The sequence below is a fragment of the Chanodichthys erythropterus genome, chromosome 9 (genome assembly GCF_024489055.1).
Source record: "Chanodichthys erythropterus isolate Z2021 chromosome 9, ASM2448905v1, whole genome shotgun sequence".
NCBI classification, from domain to species: Eukaryota; Metazoa; Chordata; class Actinopteri; order Cypriniformes; family Xenocyprididae; genus Chanodichthys; species Chanodichthys erythropterus.
The window spans coordinates 13636936-13653179 of record NC_090229.1 but is presented as its reverse complement, the minus strand read 5'-3'; the positions used below and the strand labels follow the sequence as shown (position 1 = coordinate 13653179).

Below are 16244 nucleotides of genomic sequence, written 5' to 3'. Positions count from 1 at the left end.
TAAAGACAGTTTCAAGTAATATTGCAAAAATTTATAAAACAAAACATCCTATTTAGCACCTTTAATGACAACATTTTCATTTTTGGGTGAACTACATCTAAGCTCGAGTTGAAGCTGCTTCCTCGAGCCCCTTCACTGTGGACATCAAGCCAAATGCGTTTAATCTTAATAGCTTAAAGATTACATGGGCAAATGTATTTTTTGTTTTAAACAATAAATCAAAAAGATACACTGTTCAGAATTAAGACAGTATGCATTAAAGCTCTTTTATTACACTAAATATATGAATATAATAATTCTTATCTAACTTAAGATTAAGCTGATGTAGTTTAGAATTGTCTTATTTATTTTATTGTGTAAATATAATTTTTTCAGGACTCCTACACAGTACCTCTGACCTCTATCCAGTGCTGGCATGTCCACTGTGAGGAATGCTGGCTTCGCACCCTGGTGAGATAAACACCAGTATAATACTGTACTTAAAAAAAGATTCTCAGCACAACCACATGACTTGAATAAGTGAACCCTGTGCGTTCAGTTGTTTTTGATTGTTAAATGATTCATTCTTCATCGGTCCCTCTTTCCTCGCAGGGAGCAAAGAAACTGTGTCCTCAGTGCAACACTATCACCTCACCCGGAGACCTGAGACGAGTGTATTTATGAAGAGTTATAGCTGTCCTGTCATCTGCCTGTTTGCACTCTACTCAAACGGATTTCTTTTACTAAGAAGAACCTCTCTGGGCCCATGCAAAACTTAAAGTACGTCTTGCCCAAAAGAATCATTTAAAAAGTTCCTGTCGGAACGCATCCCGGTTACATGAAGACCACTGTGTTCATTTCTTGATGAAGTATAAATCTTGTAACAATATTGTAAGGACAGTAAAACTGATCACAAAAAGTTGTTTATATGTACAAAACCTTGTTTTATAAAATATTAAGTTATTCTCATAGAGCAACCTGTCAAATAGTTTTGTGAATGTTTACAATGAAGAATTCTTTTCTAATTTGAATCTAGCAGTGTTGATATATTCAAAATGGTTAACAGTTAACATTTGAATCATTCATAAACTGTGTTTTGTGTAGAATGTGCAAAAAAGCAATGAATCTTGTACATTTATTTTACATAATTAGGTAACTGTAATTTAATAGTGAATGGGATATTTTACAGTAAATATGGCTTAAGATAAATGATCATTTCAGCCATTTCATGTGATATAGTGTAATTGTTTATTTCATGCATTTAAAAAAAAATAAAAATTGATGCTCTTATTCTAAGCATGTATGAAATCTCAAAGACACTAAATATGATGCAAAATTACAAAGCCATTCTCACAAGGCTTGTAAATTCAAAAAGTGCTAATTTTATCACACCGTTCACATGCATAAATAAAAATCATTTTTACTACAATGTTCGGCAACAGATACTCTGAGTTGAGGTAGTTCCCTGTATATTTTCAACATTTTTTGCTCTTGTACTTCAACTTTTATCTAAGATGCTGTGTAGATGTAATTGTCTACATTCTTGTAATGAATTACACTGATATTTGTATTGATATGTATCGTACTGTATGTACAGCAGAGTTGCATCAAGGAGCTGCCCTGTTGAGTTGATTCTTAATGCAGTATATGGATGTTCAGGTTGATCTCTGCTTAGCCCTCACTCTCAACTGCCAAGCAGAATAAAGGTCTCCTGACAGAGTCACTATAGGCTATGACATTAGCACTCAAGGAACTCGGATCAGAACTAACAGTAAAAGAGTTTCCTTTGTGGTATTTTAGCAATAGTTTTGTTACTTCTGACTCTCTAGTCAAGTTACAACCGGTAACTGAAAGATTGTGAAGCACTTTTTGATAGAACTGAAATAGAATGAAACACAAAACCAGCTTTGTTTTATGAGTATGTATTTTGTATAGACTCATCTGTTTTTCTTTGACAAAAAATAAAATAAACTAAAGTTATTGTCTACCAAATGTCATTGCTGTGCCCTAAAATGTTTTTCACCATCACTGTGACTGGTCCTAATGACAGCGTTTGTTGGATGCTTTTATTCAAAGCTATAGTACTCACATTGCATTCATATGTAAATCAAAGTCATGATTGTGGCATTGCTTTAGCAGGTGAAAAACCTCAGCATTTCCTCTTGCCTTTCAGTCTTTTTTTGTAGCATCACAAGCCACCTGGCCGGTCCGTTATAGGCATTCTTAAAGATGGCTTTAATGAATGACCTCATAAAAGGATGTCTGAGGCAGATGTCCTGATGTATCTCTAATTAGAAGCAGTATACGGACACTGGATTTAGGTTAGCATTGGATTAGGCCAGCCATGTGTCTAATGCAAAGGAAGTTACATGCTGCACTGTACTCACAGTGAGTTTTACCTCAAAACTCCCTAATGTGACAAAAAAAGAAAAATGCAAAGTTTTGGAATATTTACACTTTGAGCCCCAGCAAACCTAGCTAATGTTTTAGTTGTCTATGCATTGTTATATTCTAGATAATTTAATATATATATATATATATATATATATATATATATATATATATATATATATTTTTTTTTTTTTTTTGCTTTGCTTTTTTGATAGATCAGAATTCATAAATGCAATGGTTGTTGAATTTAAGTTTTAAAATTCCATAAAAATATAAGCACACTTTAAATATTCTTTATCACTTTTATGGCATCGTTTCTGTTTTATTTATTTCTATATTCACATATTCAAATATTTATATAATATACAATTATATATCATTTAAATTTGTCTTATGTCTTGCAATACATTACAATGCTATTGTAATTCCTTATAGGGAAGATTGGGGTTAGTTGTCAGACTTTGTAGTTATATATTTATATATAGTTATATTTATTTAGCTATATATAGAATATTTCTCTGGCTGGGTGTTAATATAGACAGGATTTGACAAAAAGCTTTTAAACATTATTGCTTAGGAAAAACAAAGGATTACTAGACTATTAAAGGCTTTTCAAAGTTTAGTATGATTAGTAACCCACTATTATTTTCATAACAACAGATACACGAGAGATGCGATTTGATTGGCTGAGAGTCACCGGAGGAGGTGGTAATTGTAGCTGGCAGTAAGCTGTGGCAGTTAGTCAGTGAGTTAGAAACACACTTACATAGTCACTTCATCTAACCTGCACAGACAAGGTAAGAGCAGTCTTGGTTTTATTTATTGTGATTGTAATTTAAAGAAGAACATTATTATTAAAATAAATTAAAACTAAACTAAAATTCATCATATCATGTGTGTGTGTGTGTATCATGGTAAACTTTAGTTTTAAAATTTCATATTGCCTTGAAAATATAAGCACACTTGTGTGCTTGAGCCAGAAACATTAGAACATACAGTAGCCAAAATATGACATCAAGTCTCAAGGAGATCTGTAACTGGGATATTTGATAGAATAAACAGAGAGCAGTCAACATGAGAACCGCTGTATGTCACTTTAGTGTTTTCCCAGATCAGATTGTGTGTCTAGTTGGTTTGTCTAGTCTCCTGCAGAGTCCCTAAAAAATGGACCGGACATGATTCCAGACAGACATTGGAGAAAAAATTAAGATGGGCATCAGGTCACTGGGCCTTTGTCATTTGGCTTATGCTGGGTAATCCTCTTCATTGGCCTAACCTGACTTCATTAAGACATTTTCATGGTACTTTACACGAACATGTAAATCCTTTGCTATTATGTAAATCATGATAAATTGCATTAAAGACGCATTATTTTCAATATATTATTTTTATTACCTGTTTTGAGGCGCCCAGAACATCAACACATTTTACATTTTTAGAGTTACTTTAAAGACTTCCATGTTTCAGTTTCATTTAAAACTATGCAAAAAAAGAAAAATTATGTTTTTTAGTCAGGAAATTAGAAAATTGTCTTTTGTTTTACTTCATGTGCCCTATTCTCCATTACAAGGCCCAGTCCACAGACCTCAAAACAGAATCACTAATCACCCGGATCAGTGGATTAGTTCCTGAGCTTCTCTGTTGGAGAAACGCAGCCGTGCAATAGGCTCAGTGTCTGTCCATGTCGGCTTCTCTAGCTTATAGCACTCTCTCTCTCTCTCTCTGCTGGGCACCAAGACAAAAGCTTCCTGCTTGACCTAATCCATGTTCGACACGGAATTTAAATTTTTTTTACATTTTTTTTGTTTTAAATGTGATTTAATAATAAATACTTTTATGTATACTTTAAGTATAAATTACTCTTAAATACATCTTTTATAGCACTTAATGTAAGAATGTAGCATGCTACAGTATAACTATATATAATAATAAACTGTATCTTTCTTGAATTTTGATGATTTTAATAGTCAAATGTACAGCACAAAATCCTCTTTGCAAAGAGAACCCATATTTAATGTATTCTATTTTACATTTTTAAAATGTAAACATTTACTTGTTTTTGGCGATGAAGACATGTCACGCAACCTGTCCATGTTGGCATCTATCTAATTTGGCTCCTTGGTAGTGACAGATGGATTTACACTGAAATACTGTAGAGTCTTATTGGACAAATGGTTTTTGACGTCAAGATATGGGAAGCATTTCACCTCAGTTGTAAAAGTTGATATGCCTTTTTATTTTGCTGTCCTTTTATACAATATTGCTAACATTTGTTTAATTACGCTACGATTAAAAAGTTTGGGGTTAGTAAGATTTTTTTATTATTAATTTATTTATTTTTGAAGAAATTAATATTTATATATTTAGCAAGGTGATCAAAAGTGACACTAAAGACATTTATAATGTTACAATACTCTTCTATTTCAAATAAATGCTGTTTTTTGAAATATCAGGATTTCCACAAAACTATTCATCTGTTTTCACCATAAGAAGTGTTTCTTATTTTTAACCAAAGCATATTAGAATGATTTCTGAAGGACCATGTGACACTGAAGACTGGAGTAACGATGCTAAAAAATATTTTATATCGTAATAATATTCTGCAATATTACTGTTTTTACTGTATATTTGTTCAAATAAATGCAGCCTTGAATACTATATATCTTATTTCTTGGAGAGACTTATTTCAAAAGCATTAAAAAGAGTGTATATTTAAAAGTTTTTCCCATAACCCTATTAGAACAGACTTGTGACTCACTGACATTTTGTGTATTTTATTGACCAAAAATCAAGTCAGTGAGAGTTCAGCATATCATACAGTAAGTGGCTTAAAACCAACACATCACATGCACTTTAACAAACAAATGCATCTGTTTTGATTCTCTGGCAGAGAAATGTCAGGACCCAGGCCTGTAGTTCTGAGTGGTCCGTCAGGAGCTGGGAAAAGCACCCTGTTGAAGAGACTCATGAAGGAATATGAAGGGGTTTTTGGATTCAGTGTCTCGCGTATGTATCAGCATTAGAGACAAATTAATGAGATACAAAACAAGTAACCAGATGCCAAGAATTCTGAACGAATAATTTGATAACTTGACCACCTTTTTTCTAGACACCACCAGAAATCCTCGGCCAGGAGAGGAAGATGGAAAAGGTAGGGCAGGATTTCCACTTCACAACTACTCTATAATCATTTAAAGGCTTGCTTTATCAGTGAAACAAAAAGGCTTTCCCTCTACATTCCCATTCAGTTAGAGCAGTCCTCTACCCTATCTTACTCACACTCCTTTGCTGCTTCTTACTCCCAAGTGAACTGTTTAAATTCATTTCCAAACATATCACCACATTTCACAGGGGTAAATTTCTCTTTTTATTCCCCAATGTGCCTTTGTTGTTTTCTCTATAGGGCTGAATTGTCTCCCATTGCTTCTGGGGGCTACATTACTTCCTGTAGCAGACATCCTATCCTCTGAGACATCTGAAGGTGTAGATTTGGTTTGCATTATTGGTCGTAATTGGTTATCACTGATTATTCACATATTTCATGTGATGAGAGAGTAATGGGGGTTACTTTCATCTTTCTCAAATCTAAAACTTTGTAAGCCAATTACATTTTAGGCCAAAACGACAGCTATGATTGTTAACATCACATGTTATCCTTGACATGAATGCCAGTGTGCACTTTGGAGTAAAAAGCCTTTGAAAATAGCCCCCTGTGTTCCCTAGTGGTTTTCCATGTGATGTGAACTATGACATCGCTTCCCCACAGCACAGATACCCAGAGACAAATCATTAGCATCACAACAACCTTAAAATTATTATTTTTTTGGGACAGTCTTAAGATATTAAAAGATTAACCTGAAGATAAAAATATACAAAGAAATAATAAACAATAGCCTATATAAAATCTGTTATATGTCACGGGCAAACTCTGCGTAATTATTTTAATAATTTATTAAAATTTACTTGTATTAAATTTACTTGTATTTTCCTCAGCTCTCAGAGCGTTTTGGCTAATGTTCTGGCAAGTTTCATTCAAGTTGTGAACAAAACATAATTTATTCATCGTTCATGGAAGTTTTTCTTTTTTTTTTCTGAAAGCTTTTAATTTGACTTTTCATAACATTAGCGAGCCGTCTTAGTAGGCCCTACTTATTTTTTGTTAGCTGATTGTTAGCAAAGGACAGCTAGACTGAAAAACAACAGATGAAAAATAGCTTAAATAAAAATACATTATGTTATTATTTGAGACTTAAGAGATGCAACTATAACCAACCATTGCTAATTTCATAATTTTGTAATTGTTATGATATTTTGCCACATACTTTGTTATGCTAATGGGTGTTGCAGTGCTGCCACGGATGTCACTGTTTTTCCCTCCTGTAGCTGTGAATTGTGTGTCTTTTGTTGTCTGCAGAACCATTCCCGTCCCGCTTTAGATCCCGTCTGATGTGCTGTAGTGGAGTTAAACCATCAGAATGGTATGAATCCAGCACCACTGGAGCTTTCTCATGGGCTTTACATGAAGGATTGTGTCTGTGTGTGTGTGTGTGTGTGTGTGAGAGAGAGAGAGAGAGAGAGAGAGAGAGGGAGAGAGAGATTATAAATAAATTTATGAGGAAAACTAACTTTTTTTTTTTTTTTTTTTTTTAGAAGTTTTACTCCCACCATTTTGTAAGATAGGCTACCTATTTTCATACGAACGGAGATTCTGAAATAAACATTTGGCGCCCCCCGCTGACCATAACAGAATTTATTTTTAAATTCTTTTTTATAAAAATAGAACAAATAGATTTACAAACAAAGCATAGCATAAGGCAGTGCAATACAAAGTGTGACATTAATTAGTAACAGGGGATCTGAAAATAATATCCTAATATTTTAAACATGTTAATGACTTTTTGTTTTTTTAACAATTTTAGAGAAGATATAAAACAATCAAATTCCACTAAAATACCTTAAATATTGGGGATGAATTTAAGCATTTTTGTTTATGTATATAAAAGTTTGCCAGCAATATGAATAAATTAACAATGTATTCATTTACATTTACATTTATGCATTTGGCAGACGCTTTTATCCAAAGCAACTTACATTGCATTATACTATACATTTGTATCCGAGTATGTGCAATCCCTAGTGCCATGCTTTAACCATTGAGCTACAGGACCTTTGTTAACATTGTTTTCATAGTACACCATAATATCCTTTAAAGAAAAACAGTATTTATCCTTTACTAGATTAAAAATAAATTCTGCAATTTCCCAAAATGTTGGGTAATTTTACAGTCAAAAAACAATTTTCTCATTCTCATTTTTACAAAAGGAGCATAAATCATCAATATCAGAGTATCTTGAAATTATTGATTTAACATGGTAAATGGTATGCACATTTTTTTAATGTATTTCTTTTGTTTTGTTATTGATACAATATTTAAAGAGGATTAAATCACAAAAAAAAAATCACCTTCCAATTAATATTATCAATAATAGAGTTCCAAAAGAATTTTCCTCTAGGTGTTACTTTATTTTGTTTTTGGAAATAAATATGTTTGCTATTGCATTTTATCAATCAGTTCAAGACCGTTTAAAATTAATTTAGGTTTTGTCATTATTGTAGAGTTATAATGAATATGACTTTTAACACGATGAACAAGAGTAGGAGGAATAGCTTTAATGACCGAATTATATTCCTTAAAATGCACAGGGATAACAGAATTTTGTTGTTTAGTTTAGCTGTGAAAAGACTTTAGACGTCACCTTTAAAGAAATACTTTGTCTGAAAATGAAAATTCTGTTATCATTTAATCTCCCTCCGAAAGTTATTTCTTTCAAATATTAATTTTAATAGTTTTTAATAGTCAGTACCTGATAATCTACATTAGAACATGTCAAATAAACACACTTTCAGTTCATTTGATAACTAGTAACAGACCGACTGACACTCTAAAACAGGGGTGTCCAAACTCGGTCCTGGAGGGCCACTGTCCTGCAGAGTTTAGATCCAACTTACCTCAACACACCTGCCTGGAAGCTTCCTGTATGCCTAAAAACCTTGATTAACTGGTTCAGGTGTGTTTAATTGGGATTGTAGCTGAACTCTGCAGGATAGTGGCCCTCCAGGAGCAGGATTGGACACCCCTGCTCTAAAACATGTTTTATTAACAGTCATAATTTGGTTGGTTTTATAATTAATCATCATTTCTTTCTGTCCTCAACCCCAGATTACCACTTTGTCACCAGAGAGAGCATGCAAGAGGGAATTGACAAGGGCGAGTTCATTGAGAATGCGGAGTTTTCTGGGAATATGTATGGAACCAGGTACATATTATTTTGGAAATTGTCTGATCTGACATCTGATACCACTTTCCTCTTAATCTGCTTCATAGTTCAATGCTACAATACTATGTATTTCTTTGTCTTCATACCAATGCCCAAAAGTAATGATTTTGAAGTACATTCAGAAACTTGCTGTTCATAACAACAAAAAATGAAATGTTATTGCTCATCATGTACCATCACTTGCAGCAAATCATCCATAGAGGACGTTCAGGCACAAAACCTCATCTGCATCTTGGATGTTGACATACAAGGAGTACAAAACATCAAGAAGACTGATCTAAACCCCATTTACATCTCCATTCAGCCACCTTCAATGGAGATCCTGGTGAGTTGATAAAAGGTTTATACAGCTTTTAAATGGTCATAAAACACAGGAAGATGGTTTAGAGTATATTTTTGTACAGGAAAAGCGTCTGAGGGACAGACAAACAGAGACAGAGGACAGTCTTCAGAAGCGTCTGGAGGCCGCAAGGATTGACATGGAGCTCAGTAAGTGACGCTCTCAGTGAATCAAATGTGTTTGAGAGAAGACCTTTATCCCCTTGTCATTTTCTCCTCTGCAGGTAAAGAACCTGGAGTTTTCGATATTGTGATCATCAATGATGACCTGGAAGAAGCCTATGAGAAACTCAAAAGTGTTCTTATTGAGGTAAAACTATTTCATCTCTGTAAAAAGATTGTGTTGGCATGCATCATTTTATTAATTGAATAAATATACAACAATGAGTTGTTGTTGTTTTTCCAACAGGAAATTCAGAAGGTGCAAGATGCCAAGAAGTAGGAGAGGATAGGCGGCACGTTTTACCTTTTTGCCCGACAACACAGGACATGAAGCCTTTTTTCCAGCCTTGTACGGTGCAATTATAGTGTAAATTCTCATGTTGGTTCACTTAAAGGGTTAAACATCTAACTCTCAGTCGAGGACTCCTCTAAACTCTATGTTTGCACCTTGAATAATGAAGGAATAAAACTGTATGTTAACCCAGAATGAGTTGAGTAAGCGCATTGATGACAATAGTTCGTTTATCATTAGCATGTTAGTTCTATAATAGAGAAATGATTGTTTTTCAATATTTGTGATCTTTGTAGAGAGCTAAACTACAGCAGGTTTGATTCTCAGGTAACGGGTTTAAATGTGTTCGCCTGAATGGTTAGTTTGAGTTGCACCTTCATGTTTATACATTTGTGTTAAATAAAAAATAATGTTATTATTGGTTTAGCTAAAATAAAACGAATTATATTAAAGAATTTATACCTTATCTTTTTTTTTCTCATTCTCTGTTCCCCTCTGATTCATCTCAAAGATAACTAATTCACTCCATTTCATGTGAAAGAGAAAGAAATAAAGTGAATAATCTCTTCACTGATTCTGTTATAAATAAACTACGTTAATGAATCACATTTTCACACTCTGACCTCGAATGTTCCCAAACGGACACCGTAAACGTCACCATGGAAACCGCAAACATCGTTGTAAGAGAAGGTGAGGATGGTTTCATGCTGTGGTTTGTAAAAACGTTGTTACCTGGTTAACAAAACTGCTATACAATTGTTAAAATTTGTATACTAAAGTAATGAATTTTAATTTTCTGTTTCGAGTGTGCGTTGTAAGTTACAGCAAATGGGAAACAACCACAATCAGACGAAAGCTGTTTTATTACCGTAAACAAAATGTAAACCGGCTAAGTAATTACGTTCTCGTCTTTCTAATAATGGTGAAATTGACAATATGCGAGGTTTATTGGTTTATTTTTATGTTTAGACATAAACAGTGTAACGTTACAGGCTTCTTAAACTGTGTTTTTTGTGGCGAAACTAGTTTTCATAAACACTGTATCTCGTAATATGACTTATTTTATCAAGTTGTCGCGTCTTTATATGTTTTTATACGTCTAAATGTATTATTAAATTAATATATCAAATGTTCTAAATCTATTAATCACACTTTCCCAAAGTACAGTACAAATATGTTTGTACGTTACATTCGCTCATATTTTTTCATGGTTCTCCACAGTCTGAAATGCTTGAGTCATGTCTAGCAGTAAAGAGCAGACATCCATCAGTCAGGTGATGAGTTTCCTACATGAGTGGGACCAGGGCTGTAAGACGGTGCGTAGTCAAATGCTGAGGGACTTTCTGGCCAAGAACACAGGAAAGACATGCCCTGAACTGGAGCTTGAGTTTGCTCAAGTTGCCAGCTTGTTCCTTGCTCGGCTCACTGCCTGGATAAGACTAACGTATCCACACATATGGTCATGCTTAACCTATCTGTGCTCTAAAAAAGTAGATACCTCCTGAATGTCAGACTAAAACTGCAGCAGGTTTAATTGTGAGATTTCAGTCATGCCATGTATGTATCCTTAAGTTTTTGATTCCAGCTACATGTTTGGAACGTGTCTAGACCTTCAGTTGAGAGCATTGGGTGTTTTCCTCTCTGCCAATAGCAGGTAAAAGACTAACTGAATGCAGTGAATATAGAGTTCAAATATGCAAAGTCAAAACAACCATAATGGTTTACCTACAGTGTACTGTATGTTACATTACTGTACACAATAAAAAGCTCGGCTTTAGCAGTAAAACTTCAAAACAAGGGAAAAATAATGGCGAATATAATGCAAAATGACAGCTTTTCAATAAATAAAGCAAATACACAAACACCAGAAAACAGAAACACTTTCTATCCTAACATGGTATCCTTTTGTTTGTATGCATGATCAGTCATCAGTACATGATTGAGTTTCTGGAGGTGGGTGGAGTGCTGACCCTGCTTGAGATTCTCAAGCAAGACAAACTCAAAGAAGAGGATAAGACCGAGGCTCTTCACCTGCTCCAGATCATTGCCAACTCGGGCCAAAAATATAAAGAGCTTATCTGTGAAAGCTACGGTACTCACACTGCACAAACACTGCACAAACTGACAAAAAAGTGCAACAGTTCCAGCTCATTTTTCAGTGACATTGTAAAGAATGAGCGTTTGCAACATTTCCATAAAATATTGTGAGGTTAAAACCTTGCATGATCCAATCTGGATATGTTTTGAAGGTTGGGGATTTTGACAGACAAGTTCTGACATCTTTACACTCACACACACACACATATTATACAAACTGGCTCATGAACTGATTTCATCTCTCGCATCTGTTCTTCTCTGATTGACAGGTGTGAAGGCCGTAGCTGAATGTTTGGCCAAGTCTGAGATGGAGAGGACTCAGGGGACGGCCGCCGCCTTGCTAGAGTCTTTGGCCCATGGAAACGCCAAATACCAGAATCAGGTGTACAAGGGCCTGGTCGCCCTGCTGACCTGCACCTCACCAAGAGCACAGCAGCTTGTTTTACAGATTCTGCGTATAGTTCAGGTATAACAGTGTTGCAGGATGACAATTAACACCAGAGGATTTTTTTTTAATTGCTAAAAAAATAAAATAATAATCTCTACTAATTTATATTTATATGTAGTAGCCAAAAGTGATGTTTTTAATGACCTTAGAAGTTTGATTAAACCATCAAAATATGAACAAAATATTTTATATATTTAAATATTTGAATATGAGCGAAGAACAAAACACTAAACGTAGTCAGGGTATTTATCTGACAAAATTATTTGGCAAAAAGGCAAACTACATCTACAGGTTTTATTTTACTATGCAAAATATGCATAGAGAACAAAAGCTCATAGGAAAAAGCATACAGGTACATTGACTACAGCATATTCAGTTATTACAATTTTGTTGGTTCTCTCTTGTTTTTGCATATGTTCATAATTTCTTTGTATGACAACCTGGCCAAAAAAGATGCCAGCACAATTTGACTTTTCATTGTGTTATCACAAATGAAACAAATGAAACAACTACGCAATATGCTTATAAAAATCACTTTTGGCCACTACTGTATGTTTGTAAGGTAACATTAACTTTTTTATTAAACATCAATATTTAAATTAACATTTACTGTATATGGGAAAACTTGTATATACCTGTATTGTATGTGCGTTAACTGGTCACCATTTTATATCATCTATTAGCTGTTTTGCAAGTCACTTTAAACATCCTGTCATGTGACAAATTGATTTTTAAAAGTTTAAAATATTTAAAATAGTCTCATGATGATCTCATGAAAACTGCATTTATAATAATTTTATAAGAACTAGAAAAATAAAATGTTTTTAATATAGGTTTCGACAATACATATGGGATGTCATGCTGCTGTAATTGCATGAAATGTCAGCATGTGATTTTTTTTTGTCCAGCCCATTATAAAAACAGCCCATCATAGCATAGTGGAACCCTTACTAAATCTGCTGAGGTCCCTGCATTTAGAAGTACAATATGAAGGCAAGTTTACATTTCACATTTGGCATTATTTGTTGTCTACCCTTCTGTGAAGCTCACGATTTCTTTTTCACTTTTATTTTTACTTCCAGCCATAGAACTAATAACAGAGCTTATGCAATCAGAGGTTAGACCGGCTCTGCTCAGGGGTCTGGTTTCTTTTCTCAAACCAGCTAAAGAGAGAAACCCCAAACACAAGATCCTGGAGGGTATGATCTGTTGCTCATTTTCTCTTAATTAAAGCAAGGCATAAAACTTGTGCAACTCCCAGGGTATTTGTTGTTTGCAACTGAAACAGTGGTTCTCCAATAACAATACTGCTTTGCATTATGACCATGTTGCATCATGGAGACGTCCTGAATTAAACCTCTGAATTGTTACCTTTTGGGCTTTGTAAATTTATATGGAGCAGATGCAGACAAGATGAGAAACAAACGTGGATTATGGCTTGAATTAACATCTTTCTCAGTTATTGATTTGTCTGACATGAGTCATAAACCTGAGAGTCTTGTGTTGTATTTGAGATTCAGCTGAAACAGCTGAAACAGTTTGAGTGTTTTGTTAGATACAGAGGTGGCCAAAATGACTGATTCATTCCCTGTGCTCCTCCAGCAAGCAGCTTCTGCAAAAACCATCAGGTAAAATCAGTGACTTTAAACAATGGATACATTCAAGACACACTGCATGCAAAATATTATATAAGGCATGCCGATCTGTGTGTTTATTATGTACTGTATATTGATATGATTGTTACAGGATTCTGGCACAGAGAAATGAGGAGATATCTAAAGAACTCCTCTCTCTCAGAGTGATCCATCACTTACTGTATGCAATGGGTAACCAGGAACATGCAGATGCCCAGAGACAAGCCAGCCTGGCTTTGGAGGTACAATTAAAACATCCACACTCACTCACTCACTGTTCATTCTGCATCAGACATAAGTAAATAGCTGTATTGAGCAAGAATATGATATTAACGTGTAATGTCTGTTTAGCATTTTGTGCGCATGTATCCAGTGGTGGAAGAGCATGTACGCAGAGCAATGGGCAGCACACTGTTTGAGTCTTTTATGGTGAGGTCATTTCCTGTTTTACTGTTTCACACACATGGGTTTTTTGATTTTTTATTGGGACATTCCATAAACATAAGTAAGGGATAATCCATGGCTAGCTGTGCATTAAAAGATTTTAATGCACAATGTGGAGCTAAAGAACCACTTGACGCAAAGCTAGCTGTGGATTATCCCACTTATACCATGGTCATTTGCCAACAATGACAAGATGAAGCTGTTATTGATATTTGCAGCACAATATTTTACCAGAAGGGTAAAAATGAAGGTTATTTTCATCAGTTATGGCTCGTTAGATAGCATTCTGCCCGCTTTGAATCATATGAATTCCTTGAATCAGTTTAATTCCTTTAAAAACAGTGATGTTATCCCCTTGTTGTTATATATTAGATATATAATGCAGCGATTCAGTAGCTAAGCTATTTTATTAATAAAAGTCGAGGGGTAGCGTTGATAAGTTTCAGTGTTCCTGAATGTTTCTGCATGTGCGCAACGCAATCTCTGTGTTTGCGAGTGACATATCCTTCAATAAAATTAATACATTGGTGATTAAACTGACTTGGAAGTGGAACTACCTGTGCATAAATGGTTTTATTGCACACCTTCCAGCCAATCAGAATAGAGTATTCAGACAGACCATGGTATAATGATTTTTATACTGTACAAACTGTATATTCTATCCCCTAACCCTAACCCTACCCCTTACTTACCCATGATAGAAAACTTTAAGCATTTTTTCACTTAGTATATTTTTATAAGCTGTTTTCCTCATGGGGACAAAAAATGTTGAAATGTTGACATGATTTTTATACTGTACAATCTGTATTTTCTCTATACCCTGACGCTAAACACAACCCTCACAGAAAGCTTTCTGTATTTTTACAAAAAACATAATTTAGTATGATTTATAAGCTGTTTTCCATATATATAATTTGCCATTTTCACTTTAACAATGAGTCAGTATAAAATTTACTTTAAAGTGTGTGTTTTTCTTCATATTGTTTACAGCGCAATGCTGATGAACTGCTTTTAAACATGGCTGACATTCAAGCTGACATTTTGCAATCAAATAAAGTAAACATTTCATTTGGTGAGTTGATAAATCATGAGAGAGAGAAAGCTAGATCGATTGTTTTTATCATTATTTGAATGAAGAAAACTCATTTGCTTAAGTTTGGCCATTGAAAATATTTGTATATCACAATGTCCTTTAATTTTCCCTTTATTTTTCTGCAGTGCTTGAGGAACAGATTTCAGGTTCTTGAACACTGCATGAAACAAGCTTCAAAATAAGGACAAAATTGTTTGTGATATTTTGTTATTGATGATAGTGTTTTTATACATAAAATAATAAAAGTGATCCAAAAAATATTAAACAATCTTCTGTATTTCTTTACAAAACTTTATATATATATATATATATATATATATATATATATATATATATATATATATATATATATATATATATATATATATATATATATATATATATATATATATATACAGGGCTTGACATTAACTTTTTTGCTCACCAGCCAATGTGGCTAGTGGTTTTCCAAAGTTACTAGCCACTCAGCATTTTCACTGGCCACAATTTTGCTGTTGGGAAATTACATTTTATATGATTAAATTTTACTCTGGCATTCTTAAATTACTTGATTTTGTGTCATTTTACTTGATTTGCAAGATTTAAAACCCTTTCAAACTTACAAATGCAGATTGACCACCCAAATCAAGACTATACATGAGGAATACAGTTATTTTTGTTAGGCTATATAAAAAGAACAAAGAAGCAAATTACAAATAGTAATTTAAAAAAAAAAAATTCAGATACATATGTTTATTTAGCAAACATGTATTTAACATTTTTTGATGTTTGATTAACATTAATGACAGAGGGGTATTTATTTGGGGGCTGCTGAATGCATGGACGTCATATACTGACACATATCCAGTTTTTACCCACCTGTTTACGTCCACTTAGCCGTAAGCCATAGCCGACTGTATTCACGCGAGATACTGCGAGATACAGCGTGTATTCAGACGCAAGGAGAACTGATCGCGCACGCGAGCGCTTCTGTTGTGTCATTTAGCGCGATTCCGCCTATCCCACCTTCATAACCGCAAGTTAATCG

General features: G+C 34.1%; 3 protein-coding genes across 4 annotated transcripts in view; all 3 read left to right on the top strand.

Annotated features, from left to right (window-relative positions):
• The window catches only part of rnf220b (ring finger protein 220b), a 34837-nt gene extending 34174 nt beyond the window's left edge, over positions 1-663 (top strand). Inside the window, exons 15-16 of the mRNA XM_067395614.1 lie at positions 376-450; positions 592-663. Coding sequence (XP_067251715.1) covers positions 376-450; positions 592-663 — 147 coding nt within the window. The remainder of the gene's footprint in view (positions 1-375; positions 451-591) is intronic.
• A 4601-nt stretch (positions 664-5264) lies between these two features.
• guk1b (guanylate kinase 1b) lies at positions 5265-9489 on the top strand. Its single transcript, XM_067393608.1, has 7 exons — positions 5265-5376; positions 5480-5521; positions 8591-8687; positions 8895-9033; positions 9113-9197; positions 9272-9357; positions 9457-9489. The coding sequence occupies exons 1-7, from the start codon at positions 5265-5267 to the stop codon at positions 9487-9489; spliced, it is 594 nt and encodes a 197-aa protein (XP_067249709.1).
• A 766-nt stretch (positions 9490-10255) lies between these two features.
• Positions 10256-15462, top strand: armh1 (armadillo like helical domain containing 1). Of its 2 annotated transcripts, none has more exons than XM_067393606.1 (11): positions 10256-10945; positions 11087-11155; positions 11427-11593; positions 11868-12064; positions 12955-13039; positions 13129-13245; positions 13608-13674; positions 13793-13922; positions 14032-14109; positions 15115-15196; positions 15343-15462. In XM_067393606.1, the coding sequence occupies exons 1-11, from the start codon at positions 10740-10742 to the stop codon at positions 15369-15371; spliced, it is 1227 nt and encodes a 408-aa protein (XP_067249707.1). In that variant the 5' UTR covers positions 10256-10739; the 3' UTR covers positions 15372-15462. The 2 variants fall into 2 exon arrangements, with proteins under 2 accessions (XP_067249707.1, XP_067249706.1); XM_067393605.1 differs by having other exon boundaries at positions 13602-13674.
• Positions 15463-16244: the final 782 nt, after the last annotated feature.